This window comes from Alligator mississippiensis, chromosome 13, assembly GCF_030867095.1.
Source record: "Alligator mississippiensis isolate rAllMis1 chromosome 13, rAllMis1, whole genome shotgun sequence".
NCBI classification, from domain to species: Eukaryota; Metazoa; Chordata; order Crocodylia; family Alligatoridae; genus Alligator; species Alligator mississippiensis.
The window spans coordinates 47426723-47443109 of NC_081836.1; the positions used below are offsets into that span (position 1 = coordinate 47426723).

The following is a 16387-nucleotide window of genomic DNA, read 5'->3' on the forward strand; positions in this document are numbered from 1 at the left end:
CTCCTCTATAACGGGTTCTTCTATCACAGAGAATGTAAGGGAGTAATCAGCAGCTGAAAGTGTCATCCAGATCAGTGTGAGAGGAACTGAAACTACCAGTACTGTTCAATTTAGATTTGAACAATTTCTTCTGAGTGTAATATTAAGAAAGCTGATCAGCCACTATGTCATAACTGAGATAACTAACTTACTTTGTATGTAAAAAGTATGTTTATTAAACTACTTCTTGTTTAGTTATTTCAGTATCAAAACCAAGATCAATCAAGTTTGTTTTGCTTTTACTTAACTTGCTAAGCATCTTGCATGGAATACAGAAGTTCTTATCATGAAAAACAGAATTTGACTTACACAATACACTTGGTGTGTCAGGAATTCTAACGTATTTTTAATGAAATTGTGGTAGTACAGTTATTGCCCAAGATCAAACAGCTGATACTGAAGGTGAGCAGAGAGATGGCCTGGGCCATGAATTTAACTTGAAAAAGCAGAGTGGATGTTGACTGAGACCCTAAAGCTAGCGCTACCGCTCCTTTCTTTATGGGGGGAGGCGGGGGAGGAGGAACAAAAAGAGTTGGGCCTAACTTTCCAAGCACCACCCACCTAAACTGATGCAGTCTCATCCTTGCTCTAAAATACATTGTCCTTACTGGGCAAGAGCGTAGTGCTGTTTTCCTTCAGCCTAGAAAATGGTTATTAATGAGTAGCCTTGCCCTTTTTATATACTTTCCAAACATCTCCTTAAGGGAATTTTGAGAACCATTTGCTCTGGTATCAGTTGGTCATCACATGGGCAGGAGGTCATTCTTGTGAGATCTAATATTGCCCACTTCAATACATCATGGAACCTTAATGTCTATAATTCAGTGTGTTGGCTGTTGTCAGACAAAAAAAAAATAAAAATCACTCACTGAAGTAACCACCAATCCATTTCAATACAGGATTGTCTGTGTTTTGTTTGTGCCGGTTACACTAATCACAGAAATCTGTCTCCAGATCATTGCATTTGACCTTTTCAAAAGTAGAGTCCATATCCATTCTTTTATGCTCATATAGTGCAGATATGCATCCATCCACCCCCGCTAGACTAATGCTGAAGGACTGCAGAATTTTTTGTTTTTGTTTTTTTACAAACTAGATACTAGAACTAGTTAGTTTAGAAATTCAGTTATTTACATAGCTAGTAATGACCATACAGTTTTAGAAAAGGGGTGAAAAAGTTTAAACTGTGCAAGAGGCAGAATGTAGTATTCAAATTAGGGTCAGGATCCTGGTACAGATGCAGCTACTCATAACATGTGGAATGGGGTCCTTAGTGAGCAGAAGGGGCCAAAGCCTGTGTTTTGCATACAATGCGGAAAATGTTACTCTCAACAGTACAATGGTGCTCAAAACAACTTTGCTGGAGTTGGGTAAGCAGAGATGCAGAGGGGGAAAACTTGGCAGCACCATACATTTTTCTAGACATTTCCTTACCCAAACTCTGCCTATCTTAGGAGATCAGAGCCTGAGCTAGTTGAGGATTTGAAGTCGTAAGTCATTACTGCTGCCACAAGTAAAATTCAGCTTGGTGGCTCAGTTCTACACTCACACTGCCACACGCAGAACATGGTTAAGTGCAACTGTAAAAATACAATGGAGGGAACAACAATCCTGCAGATCCCGGATAACAGATGGATGGGTAAAAGAACCCAAATGTTTTCCATTTCTGTGATTTAAAGGGATACCACCTACATGCTGTTTGTTAGTAAACATTTTGGTGATATTGGACATGCAAGTACATTTAAAACTCTAGCATATTTCTGCACTTCTCTTGTTATTCTGTAAACAGTGTATTTTAACTTTTGGATATGGAGGGCTGCAGTGTTTCAGGCATAGGAAAATTGTTGAAAAGGCAACTACTTGCATTAGAATTTGAAAAATCATGGTAGCATTTTAAGTTTTGTGGCAGTAATATTTATATAAAAATTATAACTTGACCAATTTAGGTTGATAGTCCCTTTAAAATTATTATAGTCCTGCAGGAGAATATTCTTTCATTGAAAGAGTATTAGTTTTAAAGTAAAGTAGAACATTACTGAAGAAAAGGAAAAAAAAAAAAATCAGACCTTTTATAATAATTTTGTGTTACACATATTTAAAATGCTATTTGATGTATGAATATCAGGCAAAGCATGAGGCATCTAATCTCATTTATAGGATAAATATTTATTTATTTATTTATTTATTTAACCTAGAACATCTTTATCTTAAACAAAATAATGAAATACATAATCATTTTATACAAGCAAACTTATATTTTTCAGTATTAAGGCAGTTATTGTATTATTTCCTATTAAAAATCATTTTTTCTTTTGTCTAGTCAGTAAATATTATACGAAAACTTAAATACTAGAACTTATCCAAGGTAGCAGTTCATGGGGAAATAATATAAATGATAAATTATGCTGTTAACTACAATGGCCACTTTCCCCTATATTTCACAATTGTCTCTCTGATGAGGGCATACTGTAAAATCAAGCGAAAATTCTCACACATTTTAACCCAGAGCAATTACGCATTTAGGAAGCAGGTGAATTTTTAAAATCAGAAATCTATTCCAATATTTTCCTACTTTACAGTAATTACATTTAAATAAAGTTTAAAAGCAACTTCAGATAGCCTTTATAACTCATATTGCCAAAAATGCTGTTTAGAAAGAGTAAAAATATTTAAATGTTACATTCATCGAATTATTGGTGCTGATCTGTCATTTGTTACTGTTGGTCGGAGTTTCACTGTGGCAAAAGGATTTTCTCCACTGTAAAGAGAAAAAAAATACAAATTACTACAAGCTCAATGGCAATAAACAGAGAAATAGCATGACTAAAGTAACTCAAGTGACAGCACAGTAAAGCAATGTGTCGGTGCTTATGTGCTTTGCTGAAGAGGGGTGGATTTAAGTCAATCCTTAACATGTTTTACTGAATGGAGGTCTTAACACCTTTTTCAAGGAATGATATGTATTTTCTCTCTAAGATTGACTTCTTAGTAATGACATTTCTATTTAGCCAAAATACACATGGAACTGAATGCCACAGTAAAATCTTACAAGTGAGCTGTACAATAATCACCGAGTACGATGTGTAATCTCCTTGATACTTGTTTGAGGAATAAGTCATAGTTTTAGATTACAAAACACTATGCAGTTTATCCTGTCTTAGTTTAACTAGACTAAAAAGAATCCCCAAACACTTTATAGGTTCAGGATAAGGACTCTAACATATACTTTTTCATCCAAATAGTCTGACACAGCTTTCATTTCCCCATTCTGAAATTTAGATAAAACTAGCTAGTTGGAGAACATGACTTAATTTTCCTTTACTGCATTTCATTTTTCTTCAGTTTAACCCCAGTTTAAAAGCCTGATCCTGCTTTTTTTCACATAAATGGAAATTCTGAATAGGCTGACTTTCCTTTATTTTATCACTGACAATCACCAGCCACCATGCTTAGGAAAACTTAAGCGTGATGAATTTGAGTAGTGCTGTTTTATTAGCACGTTTAGCAGGAGGCATTATGAAATGCAAAATAGATTCATATTTTTACCAATACAAATAAAGCCAACTTTAGTATAGTGTTATATCTTAGGGGAGTTTAATTTAAAACAACCCATACCTTAGGAAAGGTGGTTTTGTAATGCCATTTATGTCAGGTTTCTGTAAAAAGAAGGAAAGGACTTGAGTATAGAGTTTACAGGTGAATACATATAGCACAAACGGAGAATGAGGAGACTTGCAAAATAGAGATAACCCTTCTGTTGTTGTCATCAGGTTCAAGATCTGCAAGGATTATCTTTATGTAAGTGCTAATTGGGCATTTAGAAGTCAGATAATGAATTATAAAAATTGTTTGCAACCAGATGCCACATAAAAAGTAAAAGTAGAGTCTAAAATGAGAGAGAGAACACTGGATTAGACTGATTTACAGCATGCTGCAGATTATGTTGGAATTTTTAAATCACTCCTGAAAATGTAAAAGCCCCATTTACTTACAGTAGTCATTAACATGAACAGAGTTTAAATTCTGGTTATCATGCTGATGCATAAATGGCTGCATCTAATAAACCTGTTCAGCTGCAACAATGCAATTAGAAAGGCCAGCTGTTGATGTTACATTACAAAGAGGGTGTTGCTGGATTTTGTCCTAACATATCATGAATCCAAGTGAAAGAATGAAAATAGCAGCCAAATTTAATGGCATATTTGGAATGAAAAATAGGAGGGACCTGGTTCTCATTTCTGTCATACCAGCCCAACTGCACTCCCAATTGCAGGAATACAAGGTATGAAATGTGTTTGTAACTACACCTTACCAATCAAAGGCAGAGTTAACAACATCACATGGATGTGTCCTTTCTCCACTGTATATAAGAAGAGGATGATATACATGCAGGAAATAATTTGATTATCCATCTTTAGCATTTCAGTACATTTACAACAGTACAGTTAAATCAGATACATTACATTCTTTCTGTAGAAAAAATAATTACTGTGTATTATTTTCTGAATGAAACTGATACTTTTCAGTTTTGTGAAGTTGTTCAGATAATCCAGAAGATGGCAGTATTACACCACCATAATGTTATTGCCATAGTCAATTTTCCAGTTGAGATACAGGAAAACTTTCATCAAAAGTAATATTTTTCAGATGCCTATTCAACAGTTTGGTGGCTATTAAATATAGTTTCCACTATATTAGTACAGATGAGAAAAATCAGGGACTACATCAACTGTATAAATCAGTACATTAAAATAATTCATTACATTACACTGCAGAATAACTCTAACCCTGCATAATTACTCTAACAGGCATCAAAAGGAAAACAAAAGTGGCAGCTCAAAAGGAATGAAAATTTACTGTTAAATTTGAATATACATATAGCTACAGGAATACATGATCAGCAACTAGGTAAATGTGTGACTCTTCATTTGGTCTACACTGAAACACCCAGTAGAGGGAATTATTAGGTTTAGATGTTTGCAGTGTACAACTTTCAGAATAAAAAGTATATCACTTAAAATGTGTATGAACCCTTTGTGCTTTACATACATTAAGGCTCTAACTTCCATAATTTTAGTTGGGTCCAATGGTATTCTGAAATCCATACTGATGTAGGCCTCAGTTCAACAAGAGGCTGAAGCACATGACTAACAGTGCACCTGAGTAATCCCACAGAAAGCATGTATTTAGGGTTAGATACATGCTTCCATAACTTGTAAACTGGAGTTCGAGTTGCATGCTGTTTCTGATAAAACACAACAAGCAAGGAAAAACAAATCTTTACCTGTGAACTATCAAGTATTTTTAAAAATGTGGGCTGCTGAACATTTCATTTAAAAAGATTAGTATATGTTCCCAGGGATTTTTTTTTTAAATTAATGAAGGTTGGACAACTAATTCCATCAGATTTAAACCAAGAACACAGATGAAGAAACCCAGGGGCTAAGCCATTAAGGCTGGATACAGATGTTGAAAAAGCCCCTGGCGCAAGCACGCTTAACTATCGTGCTTTACTTGAAGTGCTGTAGGACAGAGAGGGAGTGAACCCAACAGATGGCTGACATTGGGTGGAGGGTCTTACAGCCTGCCTGCACTGGTCAAGGCCACCAAGTTGGGGGGTTCCTGCAGGCTACTGGAGTGGCTCCTTCCCTCAGCCCTACCCCTCTGCCAGCAGGCAGCTATCAGCATGGGTGGCTAGGGAGTAAGGGGAGGGGAGGGGAGGACCACCCCCCCACCTTGCTGGCTGGGAGCTTGTGGGGATGAGGGGCCACGGCCAGGCAGCCCTATGCTGCAGCTTCTGGCTGCAGGTATCAAGGGGCAGGGGGGTGCTGAATGTACCCTAAGCCAGCCCGGCCCCCCTGAGACACCAGCCAATAAGCTGTGGGGGGGGGCGGGGCTCCCTTCCCCCCCAGGCCACATTTCCAGGCATGGCAAAAAGCTGGGCCAGGCAGCCCCATCCTGCAGCTCGGGGGGGGGGGGGGGGGGGGGCTGCTTAGGGAGCCCTGCCTGCTGCGAGGTCTCTTTCCCACAGCTTGCTGGCTGGGGTCACAGGTGGCTGGGCTAGGTCCAGCTGCAGGGGGACTCCCTTCTAGCCCCCTCCCTGTTTCTTGACAGCTGCAGCACAGGGCTGTGTGGCTCAGCTTTTTGCCATGCCAGGAACTGCAGGTGAGGGAAGGGAGTCTCCCTGCTGCATTGGTCCAGTGTGCCTCCCCCTCTCCTCCTGGGACCCCAGCCAGCAAGCTGCGGGAGGGGTACTTGCGGTGGGGTTGGGGAAGGGGCTCTGTTCCCCCCACTCCCTACCTGGCCACACAGGGAGAAGACGGAGGCTTTTCTGTCTCTTCTCTATGACAGCCCAGGGGTGTGGCTGAGCCAGAGCAGATTAGCATTGACCAAGGCTAGCAAGCTGCCCAGCAAGGGGCCCCTGGGATGCTGGAGGAATGTCACCTACCTTAAGTCAGGATTGGATGTGGTACAGACGTTAGTTAAAGTGAGATCTGCTATTTTTTAAGTGCTTTATGGGCTGTGAGCGTCTGTTCTGTTACAGCCACAAGTCCCTTTCTGTGTGCTTAATGCCTGTTAAGTGTAATTTCTGTACCTAGCCTAGGCGATCCACTTTTTAGAGGTCAGATATTCCAGTGAATCATACTATGCTTCATTACATGTTGCATACTGTTGTAGTGTTCACATGGAACAAAATATTTCAAAATTTTACAGACAGCTTCCTGTCACATTGAGTTGGTTTCCACGGCCTTCGAGGAAGCAGGGAGAGGAGGAGAGACTTGCACAGAAGTGGGTGGGGCAGGGAGCAGCTCTACATCGTGCTCCTAGGTAGATTCCTGTGTAAACTGCACTTGCTTCAAATTCTTTAGGTTCTTTAAAGGAGCTGAAGTAGATAAGGGGGGTAACAGAACTATGGAGCAGCTACAGTTTCCTTGCTATGCTTACATTTTGGTCTCACTGGCAGCAACTCTTCTCTACAGCTCCCTTCTCTGTTGTAGCCAAGATAGGGAGCAGCATATGGCCACAGAGGAAGTTCTGCCGGCAGAGGTTGGGAGGGGCCCAGACAAGAGCGATGAATCATGACCCCTCAGATGCTGCAGGATCTGTTGAATTCTCTTTCCTGGTGGACATTTAGGATCCACAGGGTTTTCCAGTCTTCCCTTTTAAAAAAGCCATAAGCTCACCCTACTCCTAAGAAAACTGGCTAAAATTTTAGAAGGGATTTTCTTTTTTCTGTTTTTTTTTTTTTTTATGCACAACAGAAGCATGGGGGTTACTATTGTTACACTTGCTCATCTTAACAAAACCTGGAGTAAATGTTGTTTAGAAGTCACTGGAGCTAAATTGACCATATAAAATACAATAGTACAATGAGACTGAGACAAAACTGATGCACTCATTTAACAGTTCTACAGTAAGTCACATTTTTGCCTGTCTCGCTGCAGAGAACTCACTGTACTGCTTGCTTAGCAACTTTTACCGGGCTAATAAATCTTTAAACCATTGCCAACGTAATTACAGCAAAAGGACATGTTGATCTAAAAGGTGATCTGAACATCAGTTAGCCACAGAATAAAATGAACCAATATATAATGCTGACATTATGTAACCCTTAAGACACATTTTTATCCAAAAAAGAAAATTGCAGCTGACAAAATATAGGTGCTTGGTTCACATAATTGTTTTGGAAGCGCCTCGATCCTTAAATCAACAAACTGTCCAAAGGCTAGAATATAAATCTTATTTCTCAGCAATCCATTTCATAGTGTGAAAGTATATTTCTATAGAAATACATTGCCCTAGAAATGCTACATCATAGTAGGGTTATGCAGTTCTTTGCAGCAGATTGTCAGTAATGAGTAAAACCCTTCATGAATTGTGGCTTCAAAAATAATTTTGGAAATGGTTTACAAAGAGCCTTCACTGAACTATCTGAATGTACTCTTCATCAATTAAAAGGCTCCTAATGGGGAATTTAAAAGACCCTTCTGCCTTGAAAAATAGCAACTAGTCACATCTGTTCCAAGTATAGAAAACATCTGGTAGGGTAGTAACAAAACATGGTTACCAGTTCTTTAGCAGTATAATACTTTCAGAATCAAATAAAGTGATAGCCCAGTTGCCTACAGAGTTTATAAGTGCAATATGGCCATTGAGAAACATTAATACAGAAGGTATTTATGATAGGAGTTCTAGCAAGTGTTGCAATGGTAATTGCTTCCTCCTTTCCCAAGGAACAGGCATGCACCTCAAAAAGTAATATGCTGCACTAAAAGTAGTATGTGGGAAGGCCAGGAAAAAAAAAAAAAAAAGACAGTGTTGTTATTTTAAGTTACAGAAAATATTTCTGAAATATGAGCATTGAATGGATTGAAACCTAACAGAAGTGACTATATAACCAGAGTACTGCTTATAGGGTAGCTGAATTACTGTTTCTCTTTTGAGACTATAGTTCTGGTAAGATACCAGAATCCATCTTCGACTCTATATCCATACAACAAAATAATTCTTGAAAATTAATAAATAAGCAGGAGAGTCTTAAGTAGGTATGCAATATGTTATATAATATTTGATACAGTTTTGTTATTGGCATGCCACACACCAGGTTCAGTAGATTCATTGTTCTCGGAGACCATTTGATATTCTTAAACTTACAAATCTAAATCTTATCAGAAAAAGATGTTTATTTCAGACTCTAGGCACCTTTGGTAATTACATAAAACATAAATGATATCAGAAACAAAACCAGCAGCAAATGTCACTATGTTCCAACAATGACCAGTTAACTGCTGCAGGAATATTTTTGTTGTTGTTGTGGTTGCTGTTTGGGGTTTGGTTTGAAGTTCAACTGTCTCAAAAACAAAAAGCACTTTTTCAGACCAAAGAGAGGAAGTTGGGAATTTCTTAACACAGGATTCCCACAGGGAGAAGACCCTGCCAAGCAACTGCTCCTTCTCCTCCTCCTCTGTACTGAGTTTGATCTCAGCTGTAGCATTTGCTGTTTTGTGTAGTCTGACAGTCATACATTTTCTTTTAATAAAGAACACAGGGTTTTTTTCCCCTCTCTCAAAACTTCTTTGGCAGGGAATCTAAGTTTCTGCATCTGCAAGTGATATAAGTTTGGCTGTAAAAGGAATTCTGCTGTGTGTGGATGCTGTGGAATATCTTAAGTCAGACAGCAGAGGATCAACAGAAGCCCACTACTGTACAGTGGATTTAGGAATCCAAATACAAAGAGAGGGCATTACCAGAAGCCTCAAGTAGCTGAACTCCTAGCAGTTTTTTAGGTAATTGGCTTTATTTGTGCAGTTGCATCTTTTACTATGGGTTGTGTATTTCATTAAAAAAAGTGCCCGTTTAAATTTTGAAGTTATAACAAATGATTTTTCCAAAACAAAGTTACTTATTCCCCAGAGAAAATTCAGACAAATTTATTTCTTTACTTCATGTGTAAATGCTCCCTTTTTTTCTTTACCAAATGTTTAGAGAATAGACTCTGCCTAATCTAAGTGCATCTACCCCCTCTACATACCTCCAATTATATTCTAAAATTTATCATAAAAAAGGAAACTGAGAAATAGAAAGGCAGTTTATTTGATAAAGGCTACTACTTGTTTTCTATATCAACAAGGTTTGTCAATATATCAGAGACCATGTACTTTCATTTGTATTTTATTGCATCCTTTGATCATTCTAAGCAGGTTATTTACTGATCCAAGATATACTTCAATATAATACTCAGGTCCTTAGTGTATTAGCAATTTTCAACACACATCATTGTTTGAACATTGATTTAATGGATTAATCAGAATATTTATATTATTTTACATGTATTTAATTCAGTTGTGTTCTTGAGGGTATAGACTTGCATATATGTCCATCTATTCTTCTGCCAGCAGAAGGTTCTTTGCAGACTTTTCCCCCCATTTTTACGTACTACTGTTAACTTCTTTGGAGCTGCACAGGTCTTGTGGAATGCCACATTTTGCTCCATGTTCTGAATTGTTTTAAGATTATTTAAATCAGGGCTGTCTAACTTTTGAGTGGCCAGGGGCTGGAAAGGAACATTTGGACTCGTAATATCTGATTAAAAGTCATGATGCAGTTTTACTTACAGGAGTTGTGTTGTCTGGTCTTTCTACTGGTACTTTCACAATTGTATCCTTAGAAGAATCCAGTCTCTTATCTGAAATTGCACCTATTTTCAAGGGTCCTAGATAGTCTGGTGGGGGGAGGACAACACCACCTTTGTCTGCTAGATTTACAGAACTGATACTTCTGATTGGTACAGGGCTACAAGGAAAAAAGGCAAATATTAGATTAATTAAAACAATTAATATTGCTTTCTGGACCCTAATCTGGCAAAGAACATGTGTGCTTAACCTTAAATGTGGGAGTCTTTGGGTGGGGGAGAATGGTCACATAATCAAGAAAAACATATTCCTGAATGACAAACACCAAGAAAATTCTAAAAATATGGAGAGAGAATTTTTGTAAAGTTTAAACAGTTTAAAACAGTGCAAATCTTTCTTCAAACTGACATCATTACCTTGGCACTGGGGCAGGTAGTCTGTTTTCAGCTGGTTCTTCCAGTGGCTTTGTGTATGATGATGGAAACCAACCTTTTCTGTAAATAGGATGAAAGAAAAGAACAAGTTAATGTTTTCACTTAAATATATTTTTAAAGTTTGGTATGGTGTAACCTTAAGCTCATCACAGTAAAATCTGGATAGTATCTTAGCCACTTGTTTTGGCTCTTGATAGTAACTGATAGTATTAAATGGATTTTGTTTATGTATTGCGAATATATGTCTCAACAGCATCATTTTCCTGACCACTGAGGAGTCTTCCCCACAGTCCAAAAGCAGTGACCTCCAGCAAAAAAACCTCACAAAACTGGTAAGATACATTTGTTCCTTATCTCAAAACTTGGCAATATATTGACGTACACTTTAGTCAAGTCATGTTCCCCATAAAGCCAGCCATCTTTTTCTTCAGCTACAAGAAGTGTGATGATGTCTCCTTGTGCAAAGCTAAGTAAGGTCTTGTTGCTTCCAGCTGTATGCGGAAAGATTGTTTTTACTTTTGGTCTTTTCATTATATTCAGTCCTGTGGCAACCGAGGTTGAACGGCATAAATTAGCATCATCTGAATTATCTATTTAAAAAAAAAAAAAATCATTGTGATGTTAACCGCAAGGTAACAAAGGTAAAAGCTGCCCAATAAAACTACAGTAAAGCAGAACCAAAATAAAATGAATTTTCCTACTATCTGTTGTTCTGGCACAGGGATTTCCAATTACAATCTTCACAGGTGCCATTTGCAAGTATTTGACATTATTGCAATATTATGGTGGTTAATATAAGAAATACTTTGACTATTACAACATTAAACCAGTAGATGTAAGAGTTTTACAGGCTTTTAATGGCCACTGCTGGTTTTATCTAGTGGCTAGATGTTGCTAAAGTACATATGCATGAAAGATTTTCCTTTTACAGGTTTCTCTCACTTTATGCTGTACACGCATTCCCGGAAGAGGGTGCGTAAGTCAAATTTGCATAAAGGGAACCCACTTTACAACGTAACAAATAGGGATACGTTCCAAGACCTCAGCTGTACTGACCCCCAGACCCATTTCTACCACTTTTACAAGACAATTTTGATACTTGCCAACAGCAGACAGTACACACAAGCACAGGGCACTATCATAATGGGGATGACCACTACAGAAATACATGTCGCAGACAATGAATGAGGAGCACGGATCCACACAAGAGACTATATTCTGGTGCATATCACTCCTACAATCCACAGCAGAAAGCAGCTGACTCCGGGCTTCCACCATGCCTATCGCATTAGAGTGAATTTCCCTCACATATAATGAATTTTTGGTATAAAAAGGGTCATCACATAAGAATGAATTCACATATACAGAACCCACATAAAGTGAGAGAAACCTGTACTATATTTTCCAGTCCCAGAAAATTTTAACTGTGTTCAGAGACTGGAGACATAAATAGTTGGATTCTTAGATGTGCCAAGCACTCAATTAGTAGATATCAGTGGGAGTTGCAGGTGAGGGGGGCAGGCTGGGGCCAGAGCCAGGGCCAGGGCCGAGGAATACTCACATGCATGCATGTGTACATGCAGACCTCAACAGCTTAAGTGGTCTTCCAGCCTAGATAACTGGTCACCCCTGTTCAAACACTACAACAACAAATCCTATTTTTAATGGGATTTACCATTTGATCAAAAGGAAGGGAAATTCATGTCCATTTCAACTTCTGTCCTTTTGTAATTTTTTTAAAAAGAATGTAATAGTCATTCAGTTTTCTGCTTGCATGTTCTAAAGTGATCATTCAAGGTATGAACAAAAGAACAAGTTACAGTGAAATAAAAAGAGATGGACTTATTTCAGAGAAGCTAACATAGTAGGTGTCCTCCTTATTCTTTAGTAAGTGAAAGCTAAACTGAAGCACCTTAGTCCTTAAAGAAACATGGCTAAGTTACCATGATTCAGCTTTTCCTTAGTGCAGGATAAGAGGATGCAAGTGAACAACTGACATGGAGGATTGGATACATGTTCAGTCCCCAACCTATTTAACTTGCTGGGCCATATTAATCAAAACGGTATGAACAGAGATTAAAAGAATTAAGAGACTTGTGTGTTTAGTATAAAACTTTCATGGTCGGGATTTTACATTTTCCTATTAGATAGTTCCCTATTTCAGTAAGGCTGCACGCATGCATTCAGATAATGTGGGAGAATTCTCCTAGGTTTGTTCTCCTGGTACAAAAGCTTATTCAGAGTTGCATGTACAGACTTCAAATGGTGATGCCCTGAAGAATGAAGAGCTTGCAATGCTGACGCTGAAATCAGGGGAGGAGAAGAGGGAGGCTTGTGCACACAGCTCAGCATATTCTGCAGGCTCCCTTAGTCTGCCTGGCAACAGATACCTGCAGGGCACAGGGCAACCCTGATTTGCAGACCCAGACTGTCCATGGTTGGTCTGTGTTTCTCTGCAACACAATGTGTGGATTATGAAGGGGCCATTTTTTTACTCCCAGTTGGAGCAGCACAGTCCAGTGAATACCTGTACAAACATCTGCTCTCCCAGGAGAAACTGAATGTTTAGATGAGGCTTTGCAAGACATTAACATCTAGGAAAAAAACCCCAAACGTCCCTCCAGTAGACATTTCTCAATGCCTGTTAGAATGCCATGTAGTCGAAAACATTGGACTGGTGACTATTTTGGAAGTCAGAAGAAATGCACAAATGTTTGATAGACAACAACGCATACCATTTGTACTGCTTGTATATCCATACTGAGATAAAAAATGAAACCCACTTTCAGCATGAAGATAAGGAAAAACTCACCTGTTGAATTATTTAGTCTTTCTGAAGGTGCCTTTTGAACTGCTGCTGGATTGTTAAACATATCAACTAAAGGACTAGTATATGCTCTATTTGTGGGAGCAGGAGGCACTTTTGCTGCATTTTCATGAAGAGGATAATAATTTTTTCCAATCTAGAGATGCAAAATTTTAATATAGTATTAACAGATTAATGAAATGACATGGACATCTTGGATTATTTGCAGCACTGAATTGCCCCTCTGGGAGTGCCCGCAGCAGCAGTGGGGAGCCAGCCCCCTCCCTCCCCGCTGTCCCCCAGATGAGCTGCCTGGCAGCAGCAAAGGGCACAAATCTGCACCACCACCTCCGCTGCTGCCAGGCAGGCAAGGGGTGCCTCACCAGGGCAACACAGGGCTCACAGTGTAAAGGAGCTTCCCTGCCTGGTCCCACTCTGCCCTGCCATATCAGGTCCTGCCCACTGGGCCACGGAGGCCCCAGGGGGAGGACAGTAGGGTGTGGAGCCCCAAGCCCACAGCAGGTAGCCTGCCCCCACCCCGCGCACAGATCTGGGGGGCACCTCGCCAGGGTGGCATGGGGCTTGCAACAGAATGTAGCTTTCCCGCCTGGCCCTGATCTGCCTTGCCGTGTTGGGTCCCGCTGGCTGGGCCGCGGAGGCCCCAGAGTGGGGGCAGCAAGATGGGGAGCCTGAACCCACAGTTGCCTCTGCTTCGGCTGTGCCGCCCATGGGGGAGTGGGGAGCTGGGCTCCATGCTCTGCTCTGCCGCAGTAGCTGCTGCCTCCCGCAGGCGGCAGCTGGGGCTTGGGCACTGCAGCTGGGGGGAAAGGGGCTGTAGCCCTGGCAGCAGGGGGCTGCCTCCAGCAGGGATACGGGGTGGGGAGACCTGTGGCTGGGGAGTAAGGAGCACCAACAGTGGTGGGGGGCTGTGGCTTGGAAGTGAGGGGCCTGGAACTGCATCCTAATGAGCTAAGGGGGTAGGGGGAGCTCTGATTTTTCATGATAAAAAACCCCAAATCATCAAATAACAAAATTTACAGGTACTTAGAATTTATTTTACTATAGCGATTGAGGTACTGGTAGGCTTCCAAATTGCTTTAAAATTGTAAATTCATCAGTAAAACATTGTGTTCAATTGATATACACACGTCTCATTTTAACTGCAGATTTTGGGGTTTTTAAATCAGAGAACCTGCATTTTTATCAGAGAATTTGTGATTTTTAAACAGAGGAAACCAGGATCCCTGCTAATGTCAATAAGGCTTTGTATGGGTCCATGCATCTGTCTAATGGATAGTTACAGAACTGAGGGTCCAGCTTGTTACCGAGTTATTTTGCCATATGTAATTCCAGAGTCTCAAGACTCAAATCGTAAAGTTTATACACATACAAAATCAGGGAAGTCAGTCTTTACTTGCAATTAATGAGGAAATGCATACCACAGTATTTCTTTCTATCATTGGTGAAGGTTGGGGAGTTCCTGATATTGGAGTGGAACCAGGTGTCTTTATCTCTTCTATCATATTGATAACTTTCTCTGGCACTTTTGTGGCATCACTACAGGTTTCCTGCCACACAGGCAACTTGGAGTTAAGTAAATCTGTACACTGCAACCAATAAAAATGAAGTTATAAAACATGCATATTTTTTAGTTAAAGCAACATTTGAATTGCAATGGACTACATTCTAACTTCAGTTGTATCACACCAGTGCAACCTCTATGAAGTCTTTTAACATTGAAGCGTTAATATTTAGCTAGTATATAAACTAAATATATCAATTTAACACTAAGCCATGTGATAGAAATAATGTTTAGTATAAGTTATTTGTGATATTGGGAATACAAGTGAATTGGCACAAGTCTTTCATTCCTTGGTTTCAAAAGTAAGCAATTACTTCTTTGCTTAAACAAACATAAAATAACCTATTGAAAATGTCTCTGTTCTGATGAGACCCCCATTTCTACCTCTGCACTTCAGAGCAACACTGACCTGTATATGATAATAGTTCATGTGCTGAGTAAAACTGCAATGCTTGTCAACCAAAAAGCAGAATCTTCTTTTTTCTTCAAGAAGAGCTTCTCTGCAACCTTCAGCAATAAATCTTTGAATATCACTCTGTCGAGAAGTGACTGTTTCCAAATACTAAATAAATACACAATTATAATATGAACTGTGTGCAGGCTACAAGTTTGACTTCTGACTTGACTGAACTTGTTTATTTACACTGCTGATTTTTGTCTCACATCATTCCTAAAATGGCACAATAAGTTTTTGCTTTAAATCTTTTACATTTTAGATGAGTGCTTATTCTCCTGATGCCAAACAACTCAGACATTAGCTGATCAACTGGTTTCAGTAATCAAATTTACCTTCAAAATAATTTTAAAGCATGAAAATATTTATGCCTTATTTTTAAAGATGGAGAACTGAGTCAATAGGATTTGACCAAGGTCAAAGAAATTTGTGTAAGGTTGAGAAACTTCTATCTGAATCGTTAGTGGAGTAGGTTAAGCACAAGACAATCTTTCCTGTACTTATCTTAGGTTAACAGACAGATGATTAGCAACAGCAGCTGAACATTATATTTACACTTGATTAAAACCTAAATGATTTTAAGAGAAAAACGGGAACTGAAAATACATGATAAAAGATAACACATGAAATGGAAGACATACAGACAAATCACAAGGAATACAATATCACAGAATCATAGAGAATTCTGGCTGAAAGGGAACTCCGGAGGTAATGTAGTCCAGCCCCCTGCCTGAGCCAGGATCATCCCACCAGTCCAAGGCTCTTAGCTCCACCAGCCTGCTTGACAGGATACAGGATGATAATGGTGGGTGTGACCACCCCCCCATAGTTGGCATAGATCTTGTGGGGAAGCATCTACAAAGGCTAAATATCTACAAGTCAGCAGGACCAGGTGAACTACTCCCGAGGGTGCTAAAAGAACTGCCCGATGTCATCGCG

At 39.4% G+C, this 16387-nt stretch overlaps 1 protein-coding gene across 3 annotated transcripts in view; it reads right to left on the reverse strand.

The window, feature by feature from the left end:
• Window positions 1-2184: 2184 nt before the first annotated feature.
• The window catches only part of BAIAP2L1 (BAR/IMD domain containing adaptor protein 2 like 1), a 105692-nt gene continuing 91489 nt past the window's right edge, over window positions 2185-16387 (reverse strand). For all 3 annotated transcript variants that reach the window (XM_019494674.2, XM_006265279.4, XM_019494673.2), the window contains 8 exons: window positions 15404-15556; window positions 14852-15019; window positions 13419-13569; window positions 10989-11196; window positions 10589-10666; window positions 10155-10332; window positions 3655-3695; window positions 2185-2797 (listed from right to left, as the gene is read on the reverse strand). In XM_019494674.2, coding sequence (XP_019350219.1) covers window positions 2722-2797; window positions 3655-3695; window positions 10155-10332; window positions 10589-10666; window positions 10989-11196; window positions 13419-13569; window positions 14852-15019; window positions 15404-15556 — 1053 coding nt within the window. In that variant the 3' untranslated portion in view covers window positions 2185-2721. The remainder of the gene's footprint in view (window positions 2798-3654; window positions 3696-10154; window positions 10333-10588; window positions 10667-10988; window positions 11197-13418; window positions 13570-14851; window positions 15020-15403; window positions 15557-16387) is intronic.